General features: G+C 45.4%; 2 protein-coding genes across 2 annotated transcripts in view; both read left to right on the top strand.

The window, feature by feature from the left end:
- Window positions 1–3,014: 3,014 nt before the first annotated feature.
- Window positions 3,015–17,512, top strand: SNAPC1 (small nuclear RNA activating complex polypeptide 1). Its single transcript, XM_078383754.1, has 10 exons — window positions 3,015–3,231; window positions 5,017–5,176; window positions 6,651–6,791; window positions 8,418–8,525; window positions 9,405–9,563; window positions 11,533–11,601; window positions 12,129–12,191; window positions 13,197–13,341; window positions 15,043–15,141; window positions 17,148–17,512. Exons 1-10 carry the CDS (start codon window positions 3,104–3,106, stop codon window positions 17,183–17,185), a joined length of 1,110 nt encoding a protein of 369 aa, XP_078239880.1. The 5' UTR covers window positions 3,015–3,103; the 3' UTR covers window positions 17,186–17,512.
- An 827-nt stretch (window positions 17,513–18,339) lies between these two features.
- Window positions 18,340–20,905, top strand: part of SYT16 (synaptotagmin 16) — a 99,115-nt gene continuing 96,549 nt past the window's right edge. The window contains exon 1 of the mRNA XM_072986799.2: window positions 18,340–18,568. Coding sequence (XP_072842900.2) covers window positions 18,556–18,568 — 13 coding nt within the window. The 5' untranslated portion in view covers window positions 18,340–18,555. The remainder of the gene's footprint in view (window positions 18,569–20,905) is intronic.

The following is a 20,905-nucleotide window of genomic DNA, read 5'->3' as shown; positions in this document are numbered from 1 at the left end:
CAGCCTTAACGGTGAGTAAGGTAAAGAATGGAAAAAGTATGGAATAAGTCAAAGAAACCCTGGAAAATACCAGTTGAGAGATTTGCAAAACAATTCACTAAATTCTTTTTAGTTCCAACTTCACTGACCAGAATTGGATTTCAGGCAAGACTAAAGTCCTATCCACACTCACCTGGGGCGATGTGTGCCTGGATTCAATGAGTCTGACTGCTGAGCAAACCTTATATAATATCTAAACTCCAACCATGATTTTTGTATTTGGATGCCATGTATAAATAGTTGCCATGTTATGTCTTTTTCTCTTATGACTTGAGGACGTTGACTTATATCCACAAAAGCTCACATTAAAATGTAACAGTCTTTAAGGTGCCACCACATTTTTGTCTTTTTTATTTGTTCTTTTATTTTTATTTTGTTTTTACTTACCTTGGTAGAATGGCATCTTTACCAGGATGAAAGCAACAAAAATATAGGACTGTTGTGAATTATAGGATTATGGCAATGGCAGTGGGGATACACAGAGGTGAAAATCTGCTACTTCATGCCCCTCTTTCCTGCATGTCAAGATGTAAAATTTCCGAAAATTTCCACTTTTTCAGGAAAAAAACGGGGGGGGGGGGCTTTTTATTTATTTATTTATTTTATTTCTATCCTGCCTATCTAGATTGAAATCTACTCTGGGCAGCTAACAATAAATTCATAAAACACTTACATAAAAACATTAGCTGTATAAGATAACAACATAATATGATACAAGATGGCAAAAATAAATTAAATAATGACAGGAGGGAAGGCCTGCCTAAAGAGTCAGGTCTTGAGCTTGCTCTTAAAAACACCCAGCGAGGGAGCCAGGCAAATTTCTGGGGGTAGATTGTTCCAGAGACGAGGGGCTACTGCCGAGAAGGCCCAGGTCCTTGTTCTTTCTCTCGGGGCCTCCCTCAGCATTAGGCCCCTCAGCTGCCCCTCCTGGCTAGAACGAGTGATACGGGTAGATCTAGGTGAGAGACGGACCAGATATTGAGGGCTTTATATGTCATCGTTTAGGGCTTTATATGTCATAATTAATACTTTGACATCAATGTGGAATTGAATGGGCAGCCAATGCAGGACAGGCAGAGTGGGGAGGGTATGTTGACATTTTCTCACCCCAGTGAGAAGTCTGGCCGCCTCTCTCTGCATCATTTGTAATTTCCGCCTCAATCTCAAAGGTAGCCCCACGTAGAGGGCATTGCAGTAGTACAATCTCAAGACTACAAGCGCATGGACCAGAGTGGTGAGCGGCCCGACATCAAGATAGGGAAGCAGCTGAGCAATCCGCCAAAGATGGAAGTAGGTGGTGTGGACCGCTGATGCTACCTGTGTTTCCATGGTAAGTGCCAGAGCTACATGGACCCCCAGGCTGCGAACCTCAGTCTTGGTGGTGAGTCACCCCCCCAAAAGTGAGGGAGTTTCCCAAACCACAGATGGCAGGGCCACCCACCCTCAGGACCTCTGTCTTGTCCGGGTTCAGCCTCAGTCCATTCATCTGCATCCATTGCAATATGGCCTCCAGGCAGCGCTGAAGGGACGAAATGGCATCCACTGTTGTAGGAAAAAAGGAGATGTAGAGCTGGGTGTCATCAGTGTACCAATGACATGAAGCCCCACACCCCCTGATGACCCCACCCAGCGGCCTCATGTAGATATTAAGCAGCATTGGGGAGATAATCGAGCCCTGTGGAACCCTGCAATTGAGACTCCATGGGGCCAATACATTATCTCCAAGCTGTACTCTCTGAGGTCCTCCAAGAAGCCAGGCAAGCGCCAAGCCCCCAATTCCCAACTCAGAGAGCCTCCCCAGGAGGATACTGTGGTCAACGGTATCAAAGGTGGGTGAGATATCAAAGACGTTTTGCCCGTCGACGTCCCTCAGCAGGTCATCAAACAGGGCGACCAATGCTGTTTCCGTGCCATGGCGCGACCTGAAGCCCGACTAAAATGGATCCTGGGCATTGGTTTCATCCAAAAGGGCCTGAAGCTGGTCAGCCACCACCCTCTGTACTACTTTGCTGAGGAAGGAAACATTGGCGATGGGCCTATAATTGCCACTGTTGTCTGCCGTCAGACTTGGTTTCTGCCTAATGAGTATCTCGTTGAGAGCAAGGGGAACCTTGCCCTCCTAGAGAGACCCATTAATTGTTGCCCATTCGGTTGTCACAGGCCCGGCTGCTTTGATGAGCCAGGCTGGGCAAAGGGTCAAGGGAGGAGGTGGTGGCCCGACAGCGGTCAAGCGCTTTGTCCACCAAAATTCTTTTCCCCTAAAGAATGGAAATGTCCAGAAAATTTGCATCTCTACCCTTGAACTGAGACAACCTAAAGGCATAAAGTCTCAGAAGTTTTTAATTAAGGTCTTCACGTTGCAGTATATAGTTTGAATACAATGTCATGGACAAGGTAAAAAAAAAACATATTCCACACTTCATATTTTTTTTCAATTATTCCAGGAAAAAAAATAGCTTTGGAGCCCCTCCCCTAGAAAAAACTATTTCCACCCTAATTTTTCCAGATCTTCCCATGTCTTCCTGCGTGTGCTGAAAACGGTGTGCATGGTTTCCCTTCCCACCAAGCAACCCTGCGAGGTAGGTCAGGGAGAAAGAGCCACCCAATCTTTTTTTTAAAATGGCTCTCAATCCTCCTCCGTATTCCTAAATCACAGCTGAAAAGCAAGCGCCTCTTTATTGATTTATTTCGCCAGCCTTATTTAAAAGACACCGCGCCAAAAGCAGGGAGAAGGAAAAAAAAAAAACAAGACAGCCTCGTTTGAGGGCGGGGCGGAGCGAGCAGCCAAACCTAGCCATTCATTGGCTGGAGTCAGCCATCGCTCTTCCCTTCGCCCCGCCTCCAACCCGTTCGGGTTAATTCTTTGAAGGCTCCCTCTGTGGAAGGCGGCGGAAGAAGGGCTTCGGCGGCGTCGGCCTCTTGAGGGTTAACTGCGCCATGTGACCGCGCCCTTCCTGCGCACGCGCGGTGCGGCGTTCCGAGCCTTCGCTCCGGTCTCTCGCCGGCCAGTGGGGAGCGGAGCAGCGCGGCGGCGGCGGCGGGTGTTGGGTTTCCCGGGCTGGCCATGAGCGGGTGGCCGGGGCTGCAGGCGGACTGCGAGGCGCTCCTGAGGCGCTTCCAGGAGAGCGAGAGCGTCCGGTTCGAGGACTTCGCCTCGCTGTGGAGGGAACAGCGCTTCCACACCATCTTCTAGTAGGTCGCCCCATAGCGGGTGGGAGGTGGGGGTGGGTGGGACTGCGCTGGGCAAACCCCCCATACTCCTTGCTTTGGGGGGTCCCCGGAGGGGGGGACCCGCACAGGGGCACCCCCTGTCTGCTGATCCCCAGTTTCAGACTCGCGGTGAGTCACCTGCGATCCTCTTCCAAAGGGGTTAAAAAGTTACTTTTGGGGCTGTTACCTTCCAGGATCCCTTCGACAAGATGGGGAAGGGGATGGGAGTTGTAGTCCAAGAAAGGAAGGCGCCCACACCCTGCTCAGTGTTAAAACTCCAAATACCATTATCCTTTGTCGGTGGTAAACTTGGAAGTTTAGGGGCTCTCCACGACAGTTCCTGGAGCCATCCCCGATGATGATGATCATCATCATCATCATCAAGAAGAAGAAGAAATGCCAGGCTCAGTCAATCAAAATTATAAAAACATTGACTGGTATTATCAGTCACAACATTGTAGACCAAACCACCCTCAGATACCTTGCATGACAACAAGAGTAGCTTCCAACAATACGCTAGTCTTTGGAAAATAGATTTCTTTTGGTTGCTAAGAGAGTTGGGTTCAGAGGGAACCTTGGGAAGGATGATGGATGATATCACAACCGCTGCTACTCAGAAATTCTGGGGCTTCAGATCTGTGAACCTTGGCTTTCCTAAACCACCTGTTGCTGCTTTGGCCTGATGTGAGCTGCAGTTACAACTGTAGCTACTGAAACTAAATATTTAGTTAATTTTCTCTTTTCCTGCCTTTTCTCCTTTCGTGGTGACTCGATTTATATTAAGGAAGGTGATTCACATTTCTCTTTCCAAACGGGCTTGTTTGCTCATTGCAAAACATTCTGGGGCCATGTTCTAGGATGATCTTACATAGAGTTCTATGTAGTCTTGCAGCAGTTTTGCTTTCCAAGCAGAGATGTGAAGGTGGCGGGCAATCTTGCCTGCTGTGATTGATCAGAGTGGGGAAGCCCTTGACAGCTTGTAACAGTCAAACCAACCAACCCATCTCAAACCCTTGGAAGTTCCATGGAATAAAGCTTGGAACCATCTATGCCATTTGCAACGTATTTCAGATTTCAGTGTTTCAGGTTTCTCCTGATATTTTTTGTTTGAACCCTGAGATCTACTGTCTGGAGCCTGATGAATAAGACATGCGCTAATTAAAGAATATGGTGTATTGGAGTGAACAGAAGTCACAGGCCTTTACACAAAAAACCACTCCTGGTTATTTCTACCTTTTTGCATTGCAGCACCCTAAATTTAGGTAGGGATAGGGTTCTGTTTACTGCTATTATTAAATTAGCTGGAAATAGAAATCCTTGCCACTCTCATATGTGACTCACCCAAAGGTCCACAGAGGTCTGTCAGTAGATTTTCAGACTGCTTTCTGCCTGCTTTGTTCATTTCTTCTTGCATGTGGGTTCTATTTGCACTTGTGCTGTGTGCTGTTTCTCCTTCTCTTTTTTAATGTGGTATTTGTCGGATCCTTTTTTAGTGTTTGTATACTTACTCTTTTTAACTTGAAATGCTGTCTTTATTTTTAAAGAGAGAGGCTAGGTAAAATTATTTTAAATAATAATAAATAAATCTTAGCCTGTCTCACTCTTTTGATTACTTCACTGTTGGCCTTTCTCCGTGATACACTGGTGGGTTGCTTGATATACCTCTGTATCCTTTTATCTTGTTAATGTGACTTCTCTGGTATTTTTGTATATGTAGCTGAAGTCGACCCACATCATGCATTATATTGCCATCTTGTTTTTTTCTAGCGGCAAGATCAGGACTCCGGAGCAAATCAAGTTCACCAAAGAGGCGTTAGCTCTTCTGTGGCCATACTTCTTACCTCCATACACGTTCCAGATCCGAGTCGGTGCCCTTTATCTTCTCTATGGGTTTTACAATACACAGCTGTGTCAGCCAAAGCAAAAGGTAAACTATGCTTTATCCAGTTTGCGTTCAACCCCTTACTCTACCTGCACCTTATTTTGCTGATGCATAATAGCGATGGGAGTTTAAAAATAAGACTTTTGCAATACAGTAGGTCAGGGTGGGAACTCTGAGCTAAGCTGAGCAACAGGATTTCAACTGCTGTGACTACTTGTTAAGTGGCCTTGGCAAACTGGCTTCTTATCCTCGGTGTCCCTCCTTACTCTTAATTCAGTTTAATTTGTCTTCCCTCCTTCCTGCAGTAAGCTCAAGGTAGCATATATGGCTCTCTTTCTTTTCCCTTTATGCTCACAACAACTCTGAGTTGAAATAAGTTGAGTAAGAATAACTGGCTTAGTGCCAGTCAGTAAGTTTCTCATCACAGTGGGAAACAGAACCTAGATCTTCCTGAGTTTTGTCTAACACCTTGAATGTCACACCATGCTGTTACGAGGAATAATGGCAATCTACATTATGGGGCTGTTCTAAAGATTGAGGCATGTCTGAAGCCTATTGAACATTTCAAAAGCACTGTATCAACGATGCTTCCATTTAAACAGTTAGTTTAAAACCTGCCAGGAGTTAGCAATGAAGGCAGTTCTAGTAAGTAAATGGCCAGAAAGAAGTCCTTTCAGATTTCCAAAAAAAATGAGGACTAGAAATGGGAAGGACAAGAAAAAGAAAATTCTGTGTAGAGAATGAAGAATTTGTTCATTTATTTATTTGATTTATATATTTATTTATTCCATTCCATCTAACCAATCACAGTGTACAATTTTTTTCTGGTGATGAAAGAGTGGGTTTTGCATTGATTCTGTGCATATGCTTTTCTGTTCTCTTAGAGATAACTGGGTGCAGGCATATACAATATCAAGGGAAAGAAAGCTCTTCTGGATGAGGGAACCTTTTGTCTTCTACTACAATTAATATGTTCTTATTTAACATGGGCTTTAGCAAGCATGGGCTTTATTAAGTTTTATTCCTTGCATGCCTCCATATTAGTGATTGGGGAAATAGCATGAAGAAATTATCCATTTAACAACCTTGTACCTTCAATGCATTATTCTAAGCACACAGAATTTCATGCACTTATGTTTAATGCTTCTGTTATCTTAAGATATTTTGTCCAGGCTTCTGTGAGGAAGGGGTGTCATGTGATGGAATATTTCACTTTACTAAAAAATTCCCTTTACATACGAAATTTGTGTCCTGCAGAGAAGTGCTGTCCATCTGTTAGATCTTGTGGTTTTCTATTTCAAGAGAACCTCCTGCATTTAACCATATGATCATGTTCTGAAGCGATACATCCCAGTTTTGCTAGCAGGAGCTAGGCTTAAGGTGTACATGCTAAAATACTGCTTCCTATACTTTTCATTTTACTTTCATTTGGCAATATGGGCTGTTCAGCGGCGTTGCATTTGTGGTTATTTGTCTGACTTGAGTCTGAGGAAATACCTCTGTGTCCTTTCTGTTTCAGATAAGGGTTGCCCTCAAGGATTGGTTTGAAGTCTGCAAATTCCAGCAGGAGCTTTTAAATGCACAGCATTATGATGCAGCGTACATCTTCAGGAAGCTTCGGATCGACAAAGCCTTCTACTTCACGGCAATGCCCAAATTTGTGAGCAACTGTTTCCATATTAGCAAAATCATTTAAGTTATTCTATAGAGTTCACAATTTGAAGAGAGCAATGATGGTTTTACATGTCCTCTAGTTCTTTATTTCTTAAGGCCCTGGTATGTACTAAGGATGGATTCTTTAAAGCAGAGGCAGATTCTGGTTCTCTGATACTTACTCTCCTTTCTGAAACATTTTCCATTTTGTTTATTTTATTTATTTATTAGAATCTGGGCGGCATTGCAAAATTTAAAAACAATAAAATCAATAACATGCAAAAATCCAAGATATAAAAATGTAGATATTAAAATACAGCAGGAGGGAAAGCCTGCCTAAATAGCTATGTCTTAAGTTTACTTCTAAAGATATCCAGAGAGGAAGCCAGGCGGAGCTCCACGAGCAAGTTGTTCCAGAGGCGAGGGGCCACTGCCGAGAAGGCCTGGCTCCTCGTTCTTTCCTTCTGGGCCTCCCTTGGCATTAGGCTCCTCAGCCGCTGGCCTGGCTAGAACGAGTGTCTCTGGCAGAACTGGTTACGTTCTTCACCAGCCAAATACTGGTTTGAGGTTCTTTGTGTCCTGTAAGGCCTTAAAGACATCACATGAATTATAAGGCAGAACTATGAGGGAGACAAGGTTTCCCAGCTTTTACCTCCTGTTTCCTTTCCAGTGCTAATATCGAAGCCCTGAATCATGGAGTTGGATGGGGTCTATAAGGCCATCGAATCCAACTCCCTGGTCAATGCAGGAATACAAATCAGAAGATATCTGCCAGGTGGTTGTCTAAATTTCTCTTGAATGCCTCAATTGTTGGAGCACTTACCATCTCCTGAGGTCATGGGTTCCACAACGATGATTCTTCCCCATTGGAATGCATTAAACAGGTTTCAATGCATTCCAATAGGGAAATGCTTTTTGCTAGACAATGATTTCGCTAAACAGCGATTTCAGTGGAACGGATTATCATCGTCTAGCGAGGCACCACTGTATCCACTTTGTATTAAATGCTTTCCTAGATTCTGAGCTGGGAAGTGAGTCAGTGGCTTGGGTTGGGGGAAAGGCACAAAGAGAGTATTTTTAGTGCACTCCTTCTGCCTTATTTGCCTTATTTTGGTTTCAAGTCAGTGGAGCCATACATCTGTCACAACACATTAGAAGTGGATGCCTTGCTCGTGAGGAAAGGAGAAGAACAGAGGCAGCTATCCTGGCTGTTCAAACTGCAGGTGTAAGATGCAATATATTCTTAGTATTGCATCTCCTCTTGGAGAGCTCATTTCTGGTTGCAGATGGATGTTCATGGTCATCATTTCATTTTAAAAATCCAAAGCCGTATAGAACATATGAACAGAACTGTGCGTTTAGGAGCTGAATGTTATTAAATGACCCTTGTGTGCAACTGAAAAAAAACTTTGGAAGTTTTCAGTTGTTCCTAGGAGCCAGGTAAACCTAAAGGGGACTCCCCTTTCTGTTCTACGGAATACACACTTCACAAGGATTTGGAGATGAGCATTGCATTTGGAAAAATACAGTTATTTTGATGCCAGAATATTTGGAATGTCGGTGGTATTTCAGGCAAGTGGATGAAGTTGGACAACCAGCTTTTTCTCTGATACTGACCTGTGATTCTCTTTAGCTTTCATTCAGGACAAAAAAGAAAATGAATAACAGCGTGGAGATGACAGGTGAATTCAGGGACCCAACCGATCGAGTTTCCATGCTGAGCCCAGCTGAATTCTTAGAGGTATAGCTCACACCTTGTTCTGTCATGACTGTTGTATGATAGCATCTTGCATGTATTCCAACCCGCTTGTTTTTCAGTCTTGACCCACTGCAGTGATGGATATGTAATAGTGTGTACATACGCAGTGCACTGCAAGAACTATGAATGTAATAAATTATTGAGAAAATGTTAAAGTGTGTTGGGTCCTGTGTTTTGATTGTCTTGTTTAGAGATATCTACAGCAGCGGTCCCCAACCTTTTTAGCCCCGCGGACTGGCTGGGGAAGGCGGGATATGCCCCCTGCACTCGGGCACATGTGTGAGGGAGTGCATGCACTCTTGTGTGCATGCGCAAAGGAGGGGGACACTCGTGGGGGATGCTAATGCGCATGTGCAAAGGGCGCTGTAGCGTTTGTGGGCATGCATGAAGGGCGGTGCGGCGCTTGGGGCACTCGTACGCCTGTACGAAGGGGTGGGGGAGCGCTCATCTGGGTGCAGGTGTGTGTGCAGGTACAAACGGGGTGTGCGGGGGGAGTGCATGTGGGGGAGGGGTCTGTCTCCGCGGCCCAGTCTGACTGGGGACCTCTGATCTACAGAGCCCAAGTTCTCTTTTCCTTGTTTTCACATTTCAGTATTTTAGTTGTAAGATAAGCTTTTGTAAGCTTCTAAAATAAATGCCCCTTTCCTTACATATATGTTTAAGGACAAACTTATGAACAGTGAAATAAAATGTGAATTATAATTTCTTAGGAGTTCTTGTTCCTGTGGGACATTCAGCTTGCTCTGATTTTTAGAACAATTGCGCCATTTTTTTAATGACTAAAAAAGTATTGCTACACACAGAGAAACCTATTCCATTTTGCATACATGTGTTTTACACACCTATGTTTTTCATTTTAAGGAGACAAGGAATGTTCACGAGCATTATCAAAAGATGAAGTGTCTGATTTCCACGAATCAGTCGGAGCCAGACAGGGCTATCGATATGATAAAAGACGACTTCCTAGCCAGTTTCAAGAACATTGTTTTGGAATATCGTCAGTGGCAAAAGAACAAAATGGTGGGTGACCTCTGTTTGTGTCTTAACTGAGGCTCTGGAGGTAACTTGGATGCCATTTCCCATGTTGAAGTTAGTGCCACTTACCTATTTATCTATTCAACACTATAATTCATGTTGTCCCAAAGCCTAGTCACTTCGATTATGATAAACGGCAAAAACATTTCAAAAAACTCTCAGTGTGACGTATTGCAGTCGCTAGCCAAATACGTTTTCAGTGTTCTTGCCATTATCCTGAAAGAATCCCAGGTGTGGGTTCACGAGTAGGCTGTTTCACAGTTGGGGCCATCGGTGAAAATACTGCTTTATGCACCCTGCCTCTGCAGTTCTGGTCCATGGGTTACTTTGGCAATGGGTACAGAACAGTGGTTCCCAACCTTGGTTCCCCAGATGTTCTTGAACTACAACTTCCATAAATCCTGACCAGCAGAACTAATGGCGAAGGCTTCTGGGAGACTTAGTCCAGGAACCTCTGGGGGTGCAAGGTTGGGAGCTACTGGCATAGAAGAAAACATTCAACTTTTTCAAGTAGCTTCTTGATTTGCATGGATTAAGTAGCAGTAGCCAAGGGATTGCTTTGTTCCATTGCAATGAGTGTCAAAGACACTAGATATCAGGGTAGCTTTGGGCAAAACAGACAACTAGATTGAAGTAGTTTATTTTTTTTAAAGGTTTTGGGTGATTGATGTCTAATTGGATGGAGTTCTGTAACATTGGTGGTACATGATTAAAGCATCTAGTAAACATAATCTAGAAATTAAGTTCACTGGGGCATGGAATCTTGAATCCTGTCAGGTTCACGTTTCCTTACCCCAGTGGACTTAACTGTTAAGACGAGATGATCCTCGAGTCTCTTCCAGCTCTACAACTCTATGATTCTAATACTTTATACAGTGGTGCCTCGCTTAACGACATTAATTCGTTCCAGCGAAATTGCTGTAGAGTGAAAACGTCGTAAAGCGAAAATAAAAAACCCATTGAAACGCATTAAAACCCAGTTAATGCGTTCCAGTGGGCTAAAAACGCACCATCCAGCGAAGATCCTCCATACGGCAGCCATTTTCGGTGCCTGTATAGCGAGGAATCCGTCCCTAAGTACTGCAGGGAACCATTTTTGAGCACCTGGCGGCCATTTTGAAAACCCAACAATCAGCTGTTTTGATCATCGTAATGCGAAGAATCGGTTCCCGAAGCAGGGAACCGATCTTTGCAAAGTGGAAAAGCCCCATTTAAAACATTCTTTTGCGATTGCAAAAACATTGTCGTGAAGCGGATTCGTCATAATGCGGGGTAATCGTTAAGCCAGGCACGACTGTAATGGAGAACAAATAAGAGATCAGGAGGCTATTCATGCATCAGAAATGCTTCAGAATTCGAGGTGAATTAAGGCGAAGGAATGTTTTGGTTTGGAGATTGATTTTAACTTGTTATAGTATTTAGACATTATCGTATTTGGCAGTGGCTACGTAGGTATGCATTGCGAGTCAGAATGTAATGAGAAGTTTCAGAGTACACGGTGCACTAGATTGGATTGCATGAACCTGAAAAAGGCAGATCTGCAGACATGTGGGGAGACATCCAGATGTCACCTGCTGGGTATTGCTGCATGGCATGAGCAAACAGGGTTCCTCTGTAAGTGTCTGTGGGCACAGCCCTTGGAGATTCTCAGCGTTCTCACTCCTAATTAGATTGTGCCAGTTGCACACGGTAGGCAGATCCAGCGTTGCTGTTCTGCTGACGGAGCTGTCTCCACCAGCAAAATCAGGGGAGGGAGGTTTCCTTTCCCTTGCAGCCTCCAGTGTGTCCTTCAGACCTGTAGCAGCGGGATGGGAAAACACACCAGAATAGGGTTCAAGTAGCATGGAGGAGCTACAAAGGGCAGGTGGATCCTAGTAGGACACTGAACGTGTTAGTGTGACACAAGCAAAGTCTCATTTTATTTTTTAACACACAATCCTGTGTGTTCTTCCAGTATCCCTCTTTGGCGGCTATGCATGAAGAAGTGAGAAATGAAGAGGAAGGTTCTTCGCAAGACTCAGAGGTAAGGAAATACAACAGTGCTTGAAATTAAGGGAAAGCAATAAGAGACTGAGCCAATTGACTTTATGATATAGTCTGGCATGAATGGTTTCTTGTGCTATTCATCCTTCATACTATTCATGGTTTAGCTCTATAGAGCACATAACTAGGAGTTCAGGAAGTCCTCTGAATAAAAATGGAATTTTCTTCCTAGAGTTGGTTCCATAACAATCGTTGGAGCCCAACGGTATGGACCATATAGCGATTCTGTAGTCTGTCTCTGCAGTTCTTGCTTGTAGAGGCTGAAGCACCCTTTCGCTTTAGTCCGAGTGCTGCCTTTGTGTCCCCCAGATGTGGCTGGAGAAGCCCTTAAAGCAGAGTAGGTTTGTAGAAAATATGAATATTACATATTATAGTTGCACTTTGAAAGTAATGATTAATATTTTTTTTCTCACACAATCTGGATAATTCAGTCCAGTGGATTTAAAAATGGATAGCGATCCAAAACTAAGCCACATAGAGATGACACTTGTCATATTTTCTTTCCAGGGAGCTGGAAGAGCCAGATTGTTAGCTGACATCAAATCGAGATCTTATTCTACAGTTGCTCAAGTAAGTGTATAAAAAACAGTACTCGTTAATTCTCTGCCTTTGTAAGGATGGGTTCTTAAAAGGCTGTTGTCTTACTGCCTTTTCTATTTTTCCGCATGGTGGAGAATTATAGCTCTTACAATTCTTGACTGTTCTGATTTCTATCCTTGATTTATGTTTGGAAAATATACATAGTTCTGATTTGCATCCTGAACAAGAAAGTCTGTGTTAAAAATATAATGATAATGCCAACAGTTTTCAGTGACCCAGTGGTAGAAATTTGTCCTGTAAGAAGCAGCTACAGATAGCAGGGCATCAAAGTAGCTTTTTATACCTCTAGACCGTCGCCTTGCAACGTAGGTACATTGCAAAGCAGCCTGAAATTTAAACAAAGGCACATGCACACCCCTCAATATGAGTGTTGTATAATTCTTGCCAAACTAGCAGATTATAGCACTGGTATATAAGGATTTAAAACACAACAAATTCCTTTTTATTCAGTAACCAAAATCCTGTTGCATGGCTGCACCTTCGTAACTCGTAGCTGCTCAAAGAGTTGCAAAATGTCGTGCCAAGGCAGAAGTCCTGCCCCGCAAGCCACTTTGCAGACACGCAAAGAATTGCATTGTCAAGTGCAGAATCAGGTGCACAATGAGGACCGACTGGGTGTTAGTCCCCGTGAACTTCTGCAGGTGTCACTTTCTCCTATATCAAGTGCAAGAGGATTCCAACCCGTGAGTGACGAAAGAGCAAGAAATGTGTGGGAGATTTGGTATCTTGGATAATATTTTTCTAAGCTCAGAAACAACCATAAAGAAGAGCGACTCATTAGATGGGAGCTGTGACCTTGACCTGTCCCTTTGCACCATTTCTGGGGTTGAAACTGCGTCCCTTCTCCCCACCTTCCCAAGCTGCACCGTGAACAGACCCTAGTGGTTCATTGGATGGCTGTATTAAAGAGCACACTTATTCTTCAGTCTTTCATTGTTGCCTGTTTTACTTACCTGAACTGAACCCCTTTTCTAGACTTCTAAATCAAGACGGCATCGCCAAATTAAGCTGGAGTCTTCTGAGTCAGGATCGGATCATGGGAAAACGACATCACCTAGAGCTAAGAAAGCTAGAAAAACGCCACAACCAACGCAGAGGACAGAGACTGTGCAAAAGAGAGGTATTTGCCCATGATGAGAGACTGGGGGTGGGTGGGGTGGGAATTAATTGCTAACTCTAGTGGTTGACAGTTTGCTCCTAAGTTCTGTCTGGGCCCTTCCTTTTAACATATAAAGCCCTGTGTGCTGCGTCTGAGTAACGGAGCACCTCCTTCCCTGTAAACTCATCTGGATGCTGAGAGTGCCAAGGGAGGCTTTCTGATCAGTGCTGATGTTCTTGGAGGTGTGGCTGTGTGGGGAGGAGCGGGGTGTGAAAAAGATTTCTCCATGATTGCACAACTCCTCCATCTTGCACCCTCATTATGTGCATCCTGTTGAGACCTGTTGTTGTTGTTGTTGTTGTTGTTGTTGTTGTTGTTGTTGTTGTTGTTGTTGTCGTCCAGATCTTTGGAAATGGATGGGTTTGTGGTGCCTCTCCCCACTCCTGCCTTGACTGCAATAGTATACAGTGGTGCCTCGCTTAACGATGATAATCTGTTCTAGGAAAATCGCCGTTAAGTGAAAACATCATAATACGAAATTAAAAACCCCACTGAAACGCATTAAAACCCGTTCAATGTGTTCTAATGGGGTAAAAACTCACCGTCCAGCAAAGATCCTCCATACGGCGGCCATTTTCGTTGCCTGTATAGCGAGGAATCCGTCCCTAAACACAGCAGGGAGCTATTTTAAGCACCCCGTGGCCATTTTGAAATCACTGATCAGCTGTTAAAAAAAACATCGTTTTGCAAAGAATCGGTTCCTGAAGCTGGGAACCAATCATCGCAAAACGAAAAAACCTTATTTAGACCATTGTTTTGCGATTGCAATTGCAATCGCAAAAAGATCGTCATACGGCGATTTCGTCGTAATGCGGGGTAATTGTTAAGTGAGGCACCATTGTATTGGATTATTGTATGAAGAGAATTTTTACCATGGTATTTATTTAGAATATTTGTAGGGACAACCCTTCTCAAGCTTTTTTTTGGTTTGAGAAAGAAGTAGAGGCCAAATTAGCATGATATAAGTCACATCAACGCTGCCTCGTAAGGTGGTGTGAGGAATTGTTTGCAACCTGTGGCCCCCTTCAAATGTGCCAGTGCCCCCCCCCCCCAGCCATATGGGCCCTGCTGAGAATGGCTGGACTAGGACACAGAAGACTTAGTCAGGCACAGAAACTCACTGAGAGGTAGCAATGGTGAGCCACTCCTTGAACATGTCTAAAACCTTGAAAATGCTGTTAGGGTTGCCATAAGTTGGAAGTGACCTGACGGCACACAACAACAACAACAACAACAACAACAACAACAACAACAACAACAACAACAACAACAACAACAACAACAACAACAACAACAGAAATAACAGACCACAGGCACATGCAGGTCCTTTTATTAGCTTAGGACTAGCAAGATAGTATTGCATTGAAATAGCATGCTGTCATAGAATCATAGAAAAGTGAAGTTGGAAGGGGCCTACAAGGCCATCCAGTCCAACCCCTCCTGCTCAACCCAAGAATACAATCAAAGCATATCTGCCAGGTGGTTGTCTAGTTTCTCTTGAATGCCTCTAGTGTTGGAGCACTCACCCACTCCCAAGGTAACTGGTTCCACTGCCGTACTGCTCTAACAGGAAGTCATATTTACTGGCCAGGACATAATACAACTTGGGTATGGAGCTGAACTGGAAGTAACTTCTCCTTGATTTTACTATCATTTTTGCAGGGCTGTTGCAATCCATAAGGGAGCAAAGTGCCAAGAACCTGAGTATGCCTGTGATTGTAGAGGGTGAGAGTGAAGAAGAAGACCATTCAAGTGATGAGGGTAGGTTGAATGGTGATATGCATTGGGCAAAAGGGTGGTGTGGGGTTTTTTTTACCTTATATGCTGGTGGTTCCCTTTTTTCCCCCAGAAGAGCTGCACTCTGCCATGCCCACGTCACTGATAGATTGCCACCACGGTGACACTGTACTTGGTCCATCTAGAACACTGGTTCTTAACCTTGAGTTACTCAGGAGTTTTGGACTGCAACTCCCAGAAGCCTTCACCACCAGCTGTGCTGACTGGGGTTTCTGGGAGTTGCAGTTCAAAAGCATCTGAGTAACAAAGGTTAAGAACCACTGATCTAGAACATGCCAAGCCATTTTTCTTCAGCCCAGCGATAGGAAAATAAAGAGAACGTTATTTTACATTTTCTTGTTCCAAGCCCAGAAGCACAAAACCCGTAAACGCAGTCATCTTGCAGCCATGTGGTACTAGGCAATGTTTAATGAAGAACTCCCATTTTAAACCAATGCAGCCAAATGTTCGGACATAAAAAGGAGCTGGTTTAGGAAGAAGGGAAGGAAATAGTCTCTCTTATGCACCTATGTGCACACATGCACTTCCAGATAAAGCCAATCTTACATAGTGAGTTACTTTTTTACTCAAGTTTATGCAGAGTTTATTTGCAGAGAGGATGATCCGAGGGAGAGCAGCTTGGTCTCTGTTTAGATTTTATCAACCTGGCACTTTGAGGTGTGGGCAAAGTCTGACTTGCAGGCTTCTGAGTTGCAATAAAAGCTGGCGTCTTTGCTGAGACTGACCATTGACGGATTGATCCACTTGTCTTCTGTCCTGCATTTCCAGTGTCAGGCACCTGGTCAGCATCTTTGAAAAGGACTCTGTGACAATCACCTCCTAGAGGCACCTACGTTTTGTGCCCTCACAAAAGTTCCAGTCGTGTTTTCCTTTCACTGCCACCAGTGGATTACCTCAATCCACAAAATAAATGACGCTTGATCAGATACTTGTATGGTGAATGCAAACAAAACTTATTTATTAAATAAGTTTTAATAATCACAGAAGTTCTTCAGAAGTACATACTCTTGCCATATAATTTCCACCTTCCCTATTTATCTTAACTAGTCTCTAACCCAATCTCTATCTCTTCTGACTCTAACTCACTGACTTTCTCTCCTGACTGATTAACTCCTCCTCTCAGGCTCTGCCTTTTAACCTCTCTCTTGGCTCCGCCTCTCAACCACATTTGCATAGAACATGAATAATACATGACTTATACCTAACAAAGGGTGAACGCTACAGACACCGCGTTCATTATGACCCTATGCTTGAATTAAAAGAGCTAGCCAGTTCATAGCTGATCAGACCATTGTGCAAAAGAACTTATATTTGTGAAGACTAAAAGCTGATGGAGCAAAACAAAAAATTATTTATTTATTTATTTATTTTATTTATATCCCGCCGATCTAGTCCCTCAGGACCACTGAGGTGGAGGATGCCTGGTGAGGTCCTGAATATTCCAGGTGCTGTTGGGTGCACCGTTGAGCTTTCTGGAGATTGTAGTGGCTTGTAATGGAGGACGCCTTGGCATCTTAGATAACAGGGTTGAAGAAGTGATGCAAAGTCAACTGTCTCTTGACACTTCTGGTATAATGTGTCATTTGGGTGTCCTTTCCAAAGGGAGATGTGACACAGTGGACTTCCTCTTTCACTTATTTAATACCCTTCTCCACTTTGAGATTGTAATCACTGGTACTCATGATGGCCGTATGTTAGAGTCATTCAGTATACTGGGGATCAGCTTTGGGGATGGCTGTTGTCTTCATGTCGTGCTTGTGAGTTTCCTCTGGGCATCTGGTTGGTCATTGCTTGATGCACTTTTGGCCTCATCTAGCCCAGTTCTTTCATCTAGCCCAGTTCTTTGACTCCAGGTTTCTGCAAAATGATTTGGTTTCATTTACCTTGTCCAGTTAGTGGTTCTTTATTTCTTCTTCACTATCTGCTGCTGACTTTTTGGATGATGACTGCTTTTATTCTCTCATTTCCAGATTATGTACCGACTAAGAAAAAGAAGAGGACCCGTTAAGAATGCATTCAGAATTAAAAGGCTGTGTAGACATTGGCTTAGTGTGGGTCAGATGTGTCTCCAGCTAAAGAAAACAACAAGCCAAGTAGCTCAAATCCACATTATAAACTGCTTTATATCTGTGTTCGAGTTAAGAAGCTAGAAAGACAAGAGGGGCCGGAATTAGAGAACTTACCTTGGAAGAAGTACATTGTATTGTTGATGACCTGCAGAGGGAATTTAGCCATTCCATCTTTTTTCTTCCAATTTTCCAGAGCTTATACTTAATATGTGTTATATGTAAATTATAATGGATAACTTATTCAATTATAAAACATTTTTTCTGCATTCTCCTGTCATCTTTACTTCTGTTAAGTGTGTGTCTGCTTTTGCAGCCTGTGATAAGTGCTGTAACAGTGGTTTAGGTCTCTGGCTGTGTAGCCAGAGGTTCGGAGTTCAATTCCCCACTGTCCCTCCTTGACAGGGGCTGGACTTGATGATCTCTAGGGTCCCTTCTGGCTGTTAAAGAGTGGTTTTACCAGTTCCGCACCTTGCATGGCTGACCAGGAAGGGATTCAAACCGTGGTCTTCAGTCCAGTCCATCCCTATCGACTACCACACGGGGTTCCTAAATCCAAATTGCCGATGTCAGATCATGGCAATCCATCCATGAACACCCAACCTGCCGCCGTCCTTGGTGCGCAACCTCTGGGCAGCCAGGAATAGGGTCCTTCTGGATGCCTCCTATCCCCCTTGCGGCCCCTAACCTCGGGAAAAAAGAGGAGCTTCCACCATCCCATCCCTGAGGTGCTCTGAATGATGGGTGTCCAGCATGTTTGATAGATGCTTGTAAGCCGCCTGGCCAAGACAGCTGTGCCTTGAAAGGCGGATTAAAAAGAAAGGGGCTAAAATGACAAGCAAGGTCAGCCTGACCCCGGTGGGGAGAAAGGTCCAGAGGGGCTTGGGGGGGCAGGACAAGTCTGGGAAAGGGGGTCCACTTTGCCCCCCAGTGCCTCCCGACAAGCGGGGGTCAGCCGGTGGCTCGCGTTTTGGCGCGCACCGCATCCCAAGCGAGTGCGCGCTTGTTAAATAATAAATATATATATATTGGAAAGAGAAAAGCGCGAGAGCCTCTCGGCTTCCCCGGAGAGCGCCGGAGGGAAGGCATGGGCTGAAGGGAGCGCCAGCTTCAGTCGCGTCGCCTGAGAGGGAGGCAGGCAGGCGGGCAGGCGAAGGAAGCGGCGCGGTGTAAAAGGACCGAGGAAGGAAGGCAGGCAGGCGGCAGCGGCGGCCACCACGCGAAAGAGCGGCTCCCTCCAGCGCCGGAGCCCGGTCGGGAAGCGGGAGCCCTTAGTGCCGGAGAAGGAGAAGAAGCCGCCGCCGCCGCCGCCATGGCGACGGACAGTAAGGGGCGCCTCTTCTCGGGGCGGGTTTCTTTTGAGGGGGAGCCGCCTGGGGCCGGGCCGCCGCCTCGTCCGCAGAATGGCCGTCTGATCCGCGTGAAGGAGGGGGGGGAAGGGGGTCCCTCCCCGGCTCCTGTGGGGAGGAGGTCGCCTGGCGCTTTGAGGGAGCTTTCCTCGCCCCGCCCGCCGTCTCTTCGGCACGAGGCCCCCCACGGTTCGCTTTCACAGCCCCCCCCCCCCCATACACCTGCTTCCTTTCCCTTGGGTGGCTCCGCTCTGCACGGAGCTGAGGGGCCTTGGGGAGGATGCACCCCCCCGCCTCTCTCTCTCTCTCAGCCCCTCTTGGTGGGCGCCCAGGGTGGCCACCCAGGCCCGGGGCTCTGCAGGCCCGCCATCTCCTCACTCCCTCCCCGGCTTCTGTCTCTGCCTGGGGTACGTCTCTTGTCTGGGGGGGGTCGAAATCCTGTGGAACTAGCCAGGGACTGCCTGGTACATCTCCTCCTTCCCTTGCCCGGTTTAGGCCCATGAGCCTAAGGCATCCACCTGGCTATCCCCCAAATCCAGGCAGGTTGTTTTGACACAAAGCTGGGGTGTGGGGGGAGAATCCTGCAAATATCATGCGCTTCCTCAGGGCGTGCAAAGAGAACCAGTTGGCTATCTGTTCCTGGAATCTGCTGTAGGAAGCAATCACTTTATTCTCCCTCATGGTAGGATGAGTGACAGAGATCCGCTCGGTGTCTTTTGTTATCATGTGGATTATGGGCACATTTTTCAAGCTGAGTCGTTTTGGGCCTTTCGGCCACCAGGGGTGGTGCTGGGGATTCCCAAGACAGAAGCATTTCAGTGCTGCTTTTGTGGAAGAACAGTCCACAAGGCAACGGTGTAGCAGCGTATAGGGCAGTGGTTCCCCACCTTAGGTCCCCAGAGGTTCTTGGGCTGAAATTCCCAGAAGTCTTCACCACTCGCTGTACTTGCCAGGTTTTTGGGGAGTTGTAGTCCAAGAACATCCGGCGACCTACGGTTGGGTCATGAGGTTGACTCTTTAGTGTTGCATTATCCTGCAACTGCTCCTTTCTGCTCAAAGCGGCTACAGGAGTCTGCCTAATGTTAGGGCTGGCCCAGGGTATGTGGACCAGTTTGACGACAATAGATGGTTAACTTGGAGGTGCACTCCAAGGCAAATTGACAATTGCCATCTGAAGAGCAAACCTAAATTACAGATGCTGTGGTCATGGCATTTGTTGTTGTTGTTTAGTCGTTAAGTCATGTCCGGCTCTTTGTGACCCCATGGACCAGAGCACGCCAGGCCCTCCTGTCTTCCACTGCCTCCCGGAGTTCGATCAAATTCATGTTGGTAGCTTCGATGACCCTTTCCAACCATCTCGTCCTCTTTCATCCCCTTCTCCTCTTGCCTTCACACTTTCCCAACATCAGGGGCTTTTCCAGGGAGTTTTCTCTTCTCATGAGATGGCCAACGTATTGGAGCCTCAGCTTCAGGATCTGTCTTTCCAGTGAGCACTCAGGGGTGATTTCATTCAGAATTACAGTAATAGGTTTGTTCTCCTTGCAGTCCAGGGGATTCTCAAAAGTCTCCTCCAGCACCACAATTCAAAAGCATCAATTCTTTGGCGGTCAGCTTTCTTTATGGTCCAGCTTTCACTTCAGTACATCACGACAGGAAAAACCATAGCTTTGACTATGCGGACTTTTGTTGGCAAGGTGATGTCTCTGGTTTTTAAGATGCTGTCAAGGTTTGTCATCGCTTTCCTCCCAAGAAGCAGGCGTCTTTTAATTTTGTGGCTGCTGTCTCCATCTGCAGTGATCATGGAGCCCAAGAAGGTAAAATCTGTCACTGCCTCCATATCTTTCCCTTCTACGTATTTGCCAGGAGGTGATGGGACCAGTGCCATGATCTTAGTTTTTTTGATGTTGAGCTTCAGACCATTTTCTGCGTTCTCCTCTTTCACCCTCATTACGAGGTTCTTTAATTCCTCCTCACTTTCTGCCATCAGAGTGGTATCATCTGCATATCGGAGGTTGTTGATATTTCTTCCGGCAATCTTAATTCCGGTTTGGGATTCCTCCAGTCCAGCATTCCGCATGATGTATTCTGCATATAAGTTAAATAAGCTGGCGGACAATATACAGCCTTGTCGTACTACTTTCCCAATTTTGAACCAATCAGTTGTTCCATATCCAGTTCTAACTGTTGCTTTCTGTCCCACGTATAGATTTCTCAGGAGATAGATAAGGTGGTCAGGCACTCCCTACATATCTTTGACTCTACTCCTTATCTGAAACACATAAATGCTGTAAGCTGCCCAGAGACCTTCGGGTA

Source organism: Pogona vitticeps, chromosome 1 (assembly GCF_051106095.1).
Source record: "Pogona vitticeps strain Pit_001003342236 chromosome 1, PviZW2.1, whole genome shotgun sequence".
In the NCBI taxonomy this organism is placed as follows: Eukaryota; Metazoa; Chordata; class Lepidosauria; order Squamata; family Agamidae; genus Pogona; species Pogona vitticeps.
Note: the sequence above shows the minus strand (reverse complement) of the source record. Positions and strands in the feature narration are given on the sequence as shown.

Excerpts from the sequence above, each read along its gene's own strand:
- SNAPC1 (XM_078383754.1), top strand. The coding sequence starts at position 3,104 with ATGAGCGGGTGGCCGGGGCTGCAGGCGGACTGCGAGGCGCTCCTGAGG. Across the intron at positions 11,602-12,128 it reads GTTCTTCGCAAGACTCAGAG|GGAGCTGGAAGAGCCAGATT; the intron begins GTAAGGAAATAC and ends TTTTCTTTCCAG. Across the intron at positions 15,142-17,147 it reads AGACCATTCAAGTGATGAGG|ATTATGTACCGACTAAGAAA; the intron begins GTAGGTTGAATG and ends TCTCATTTCCAG.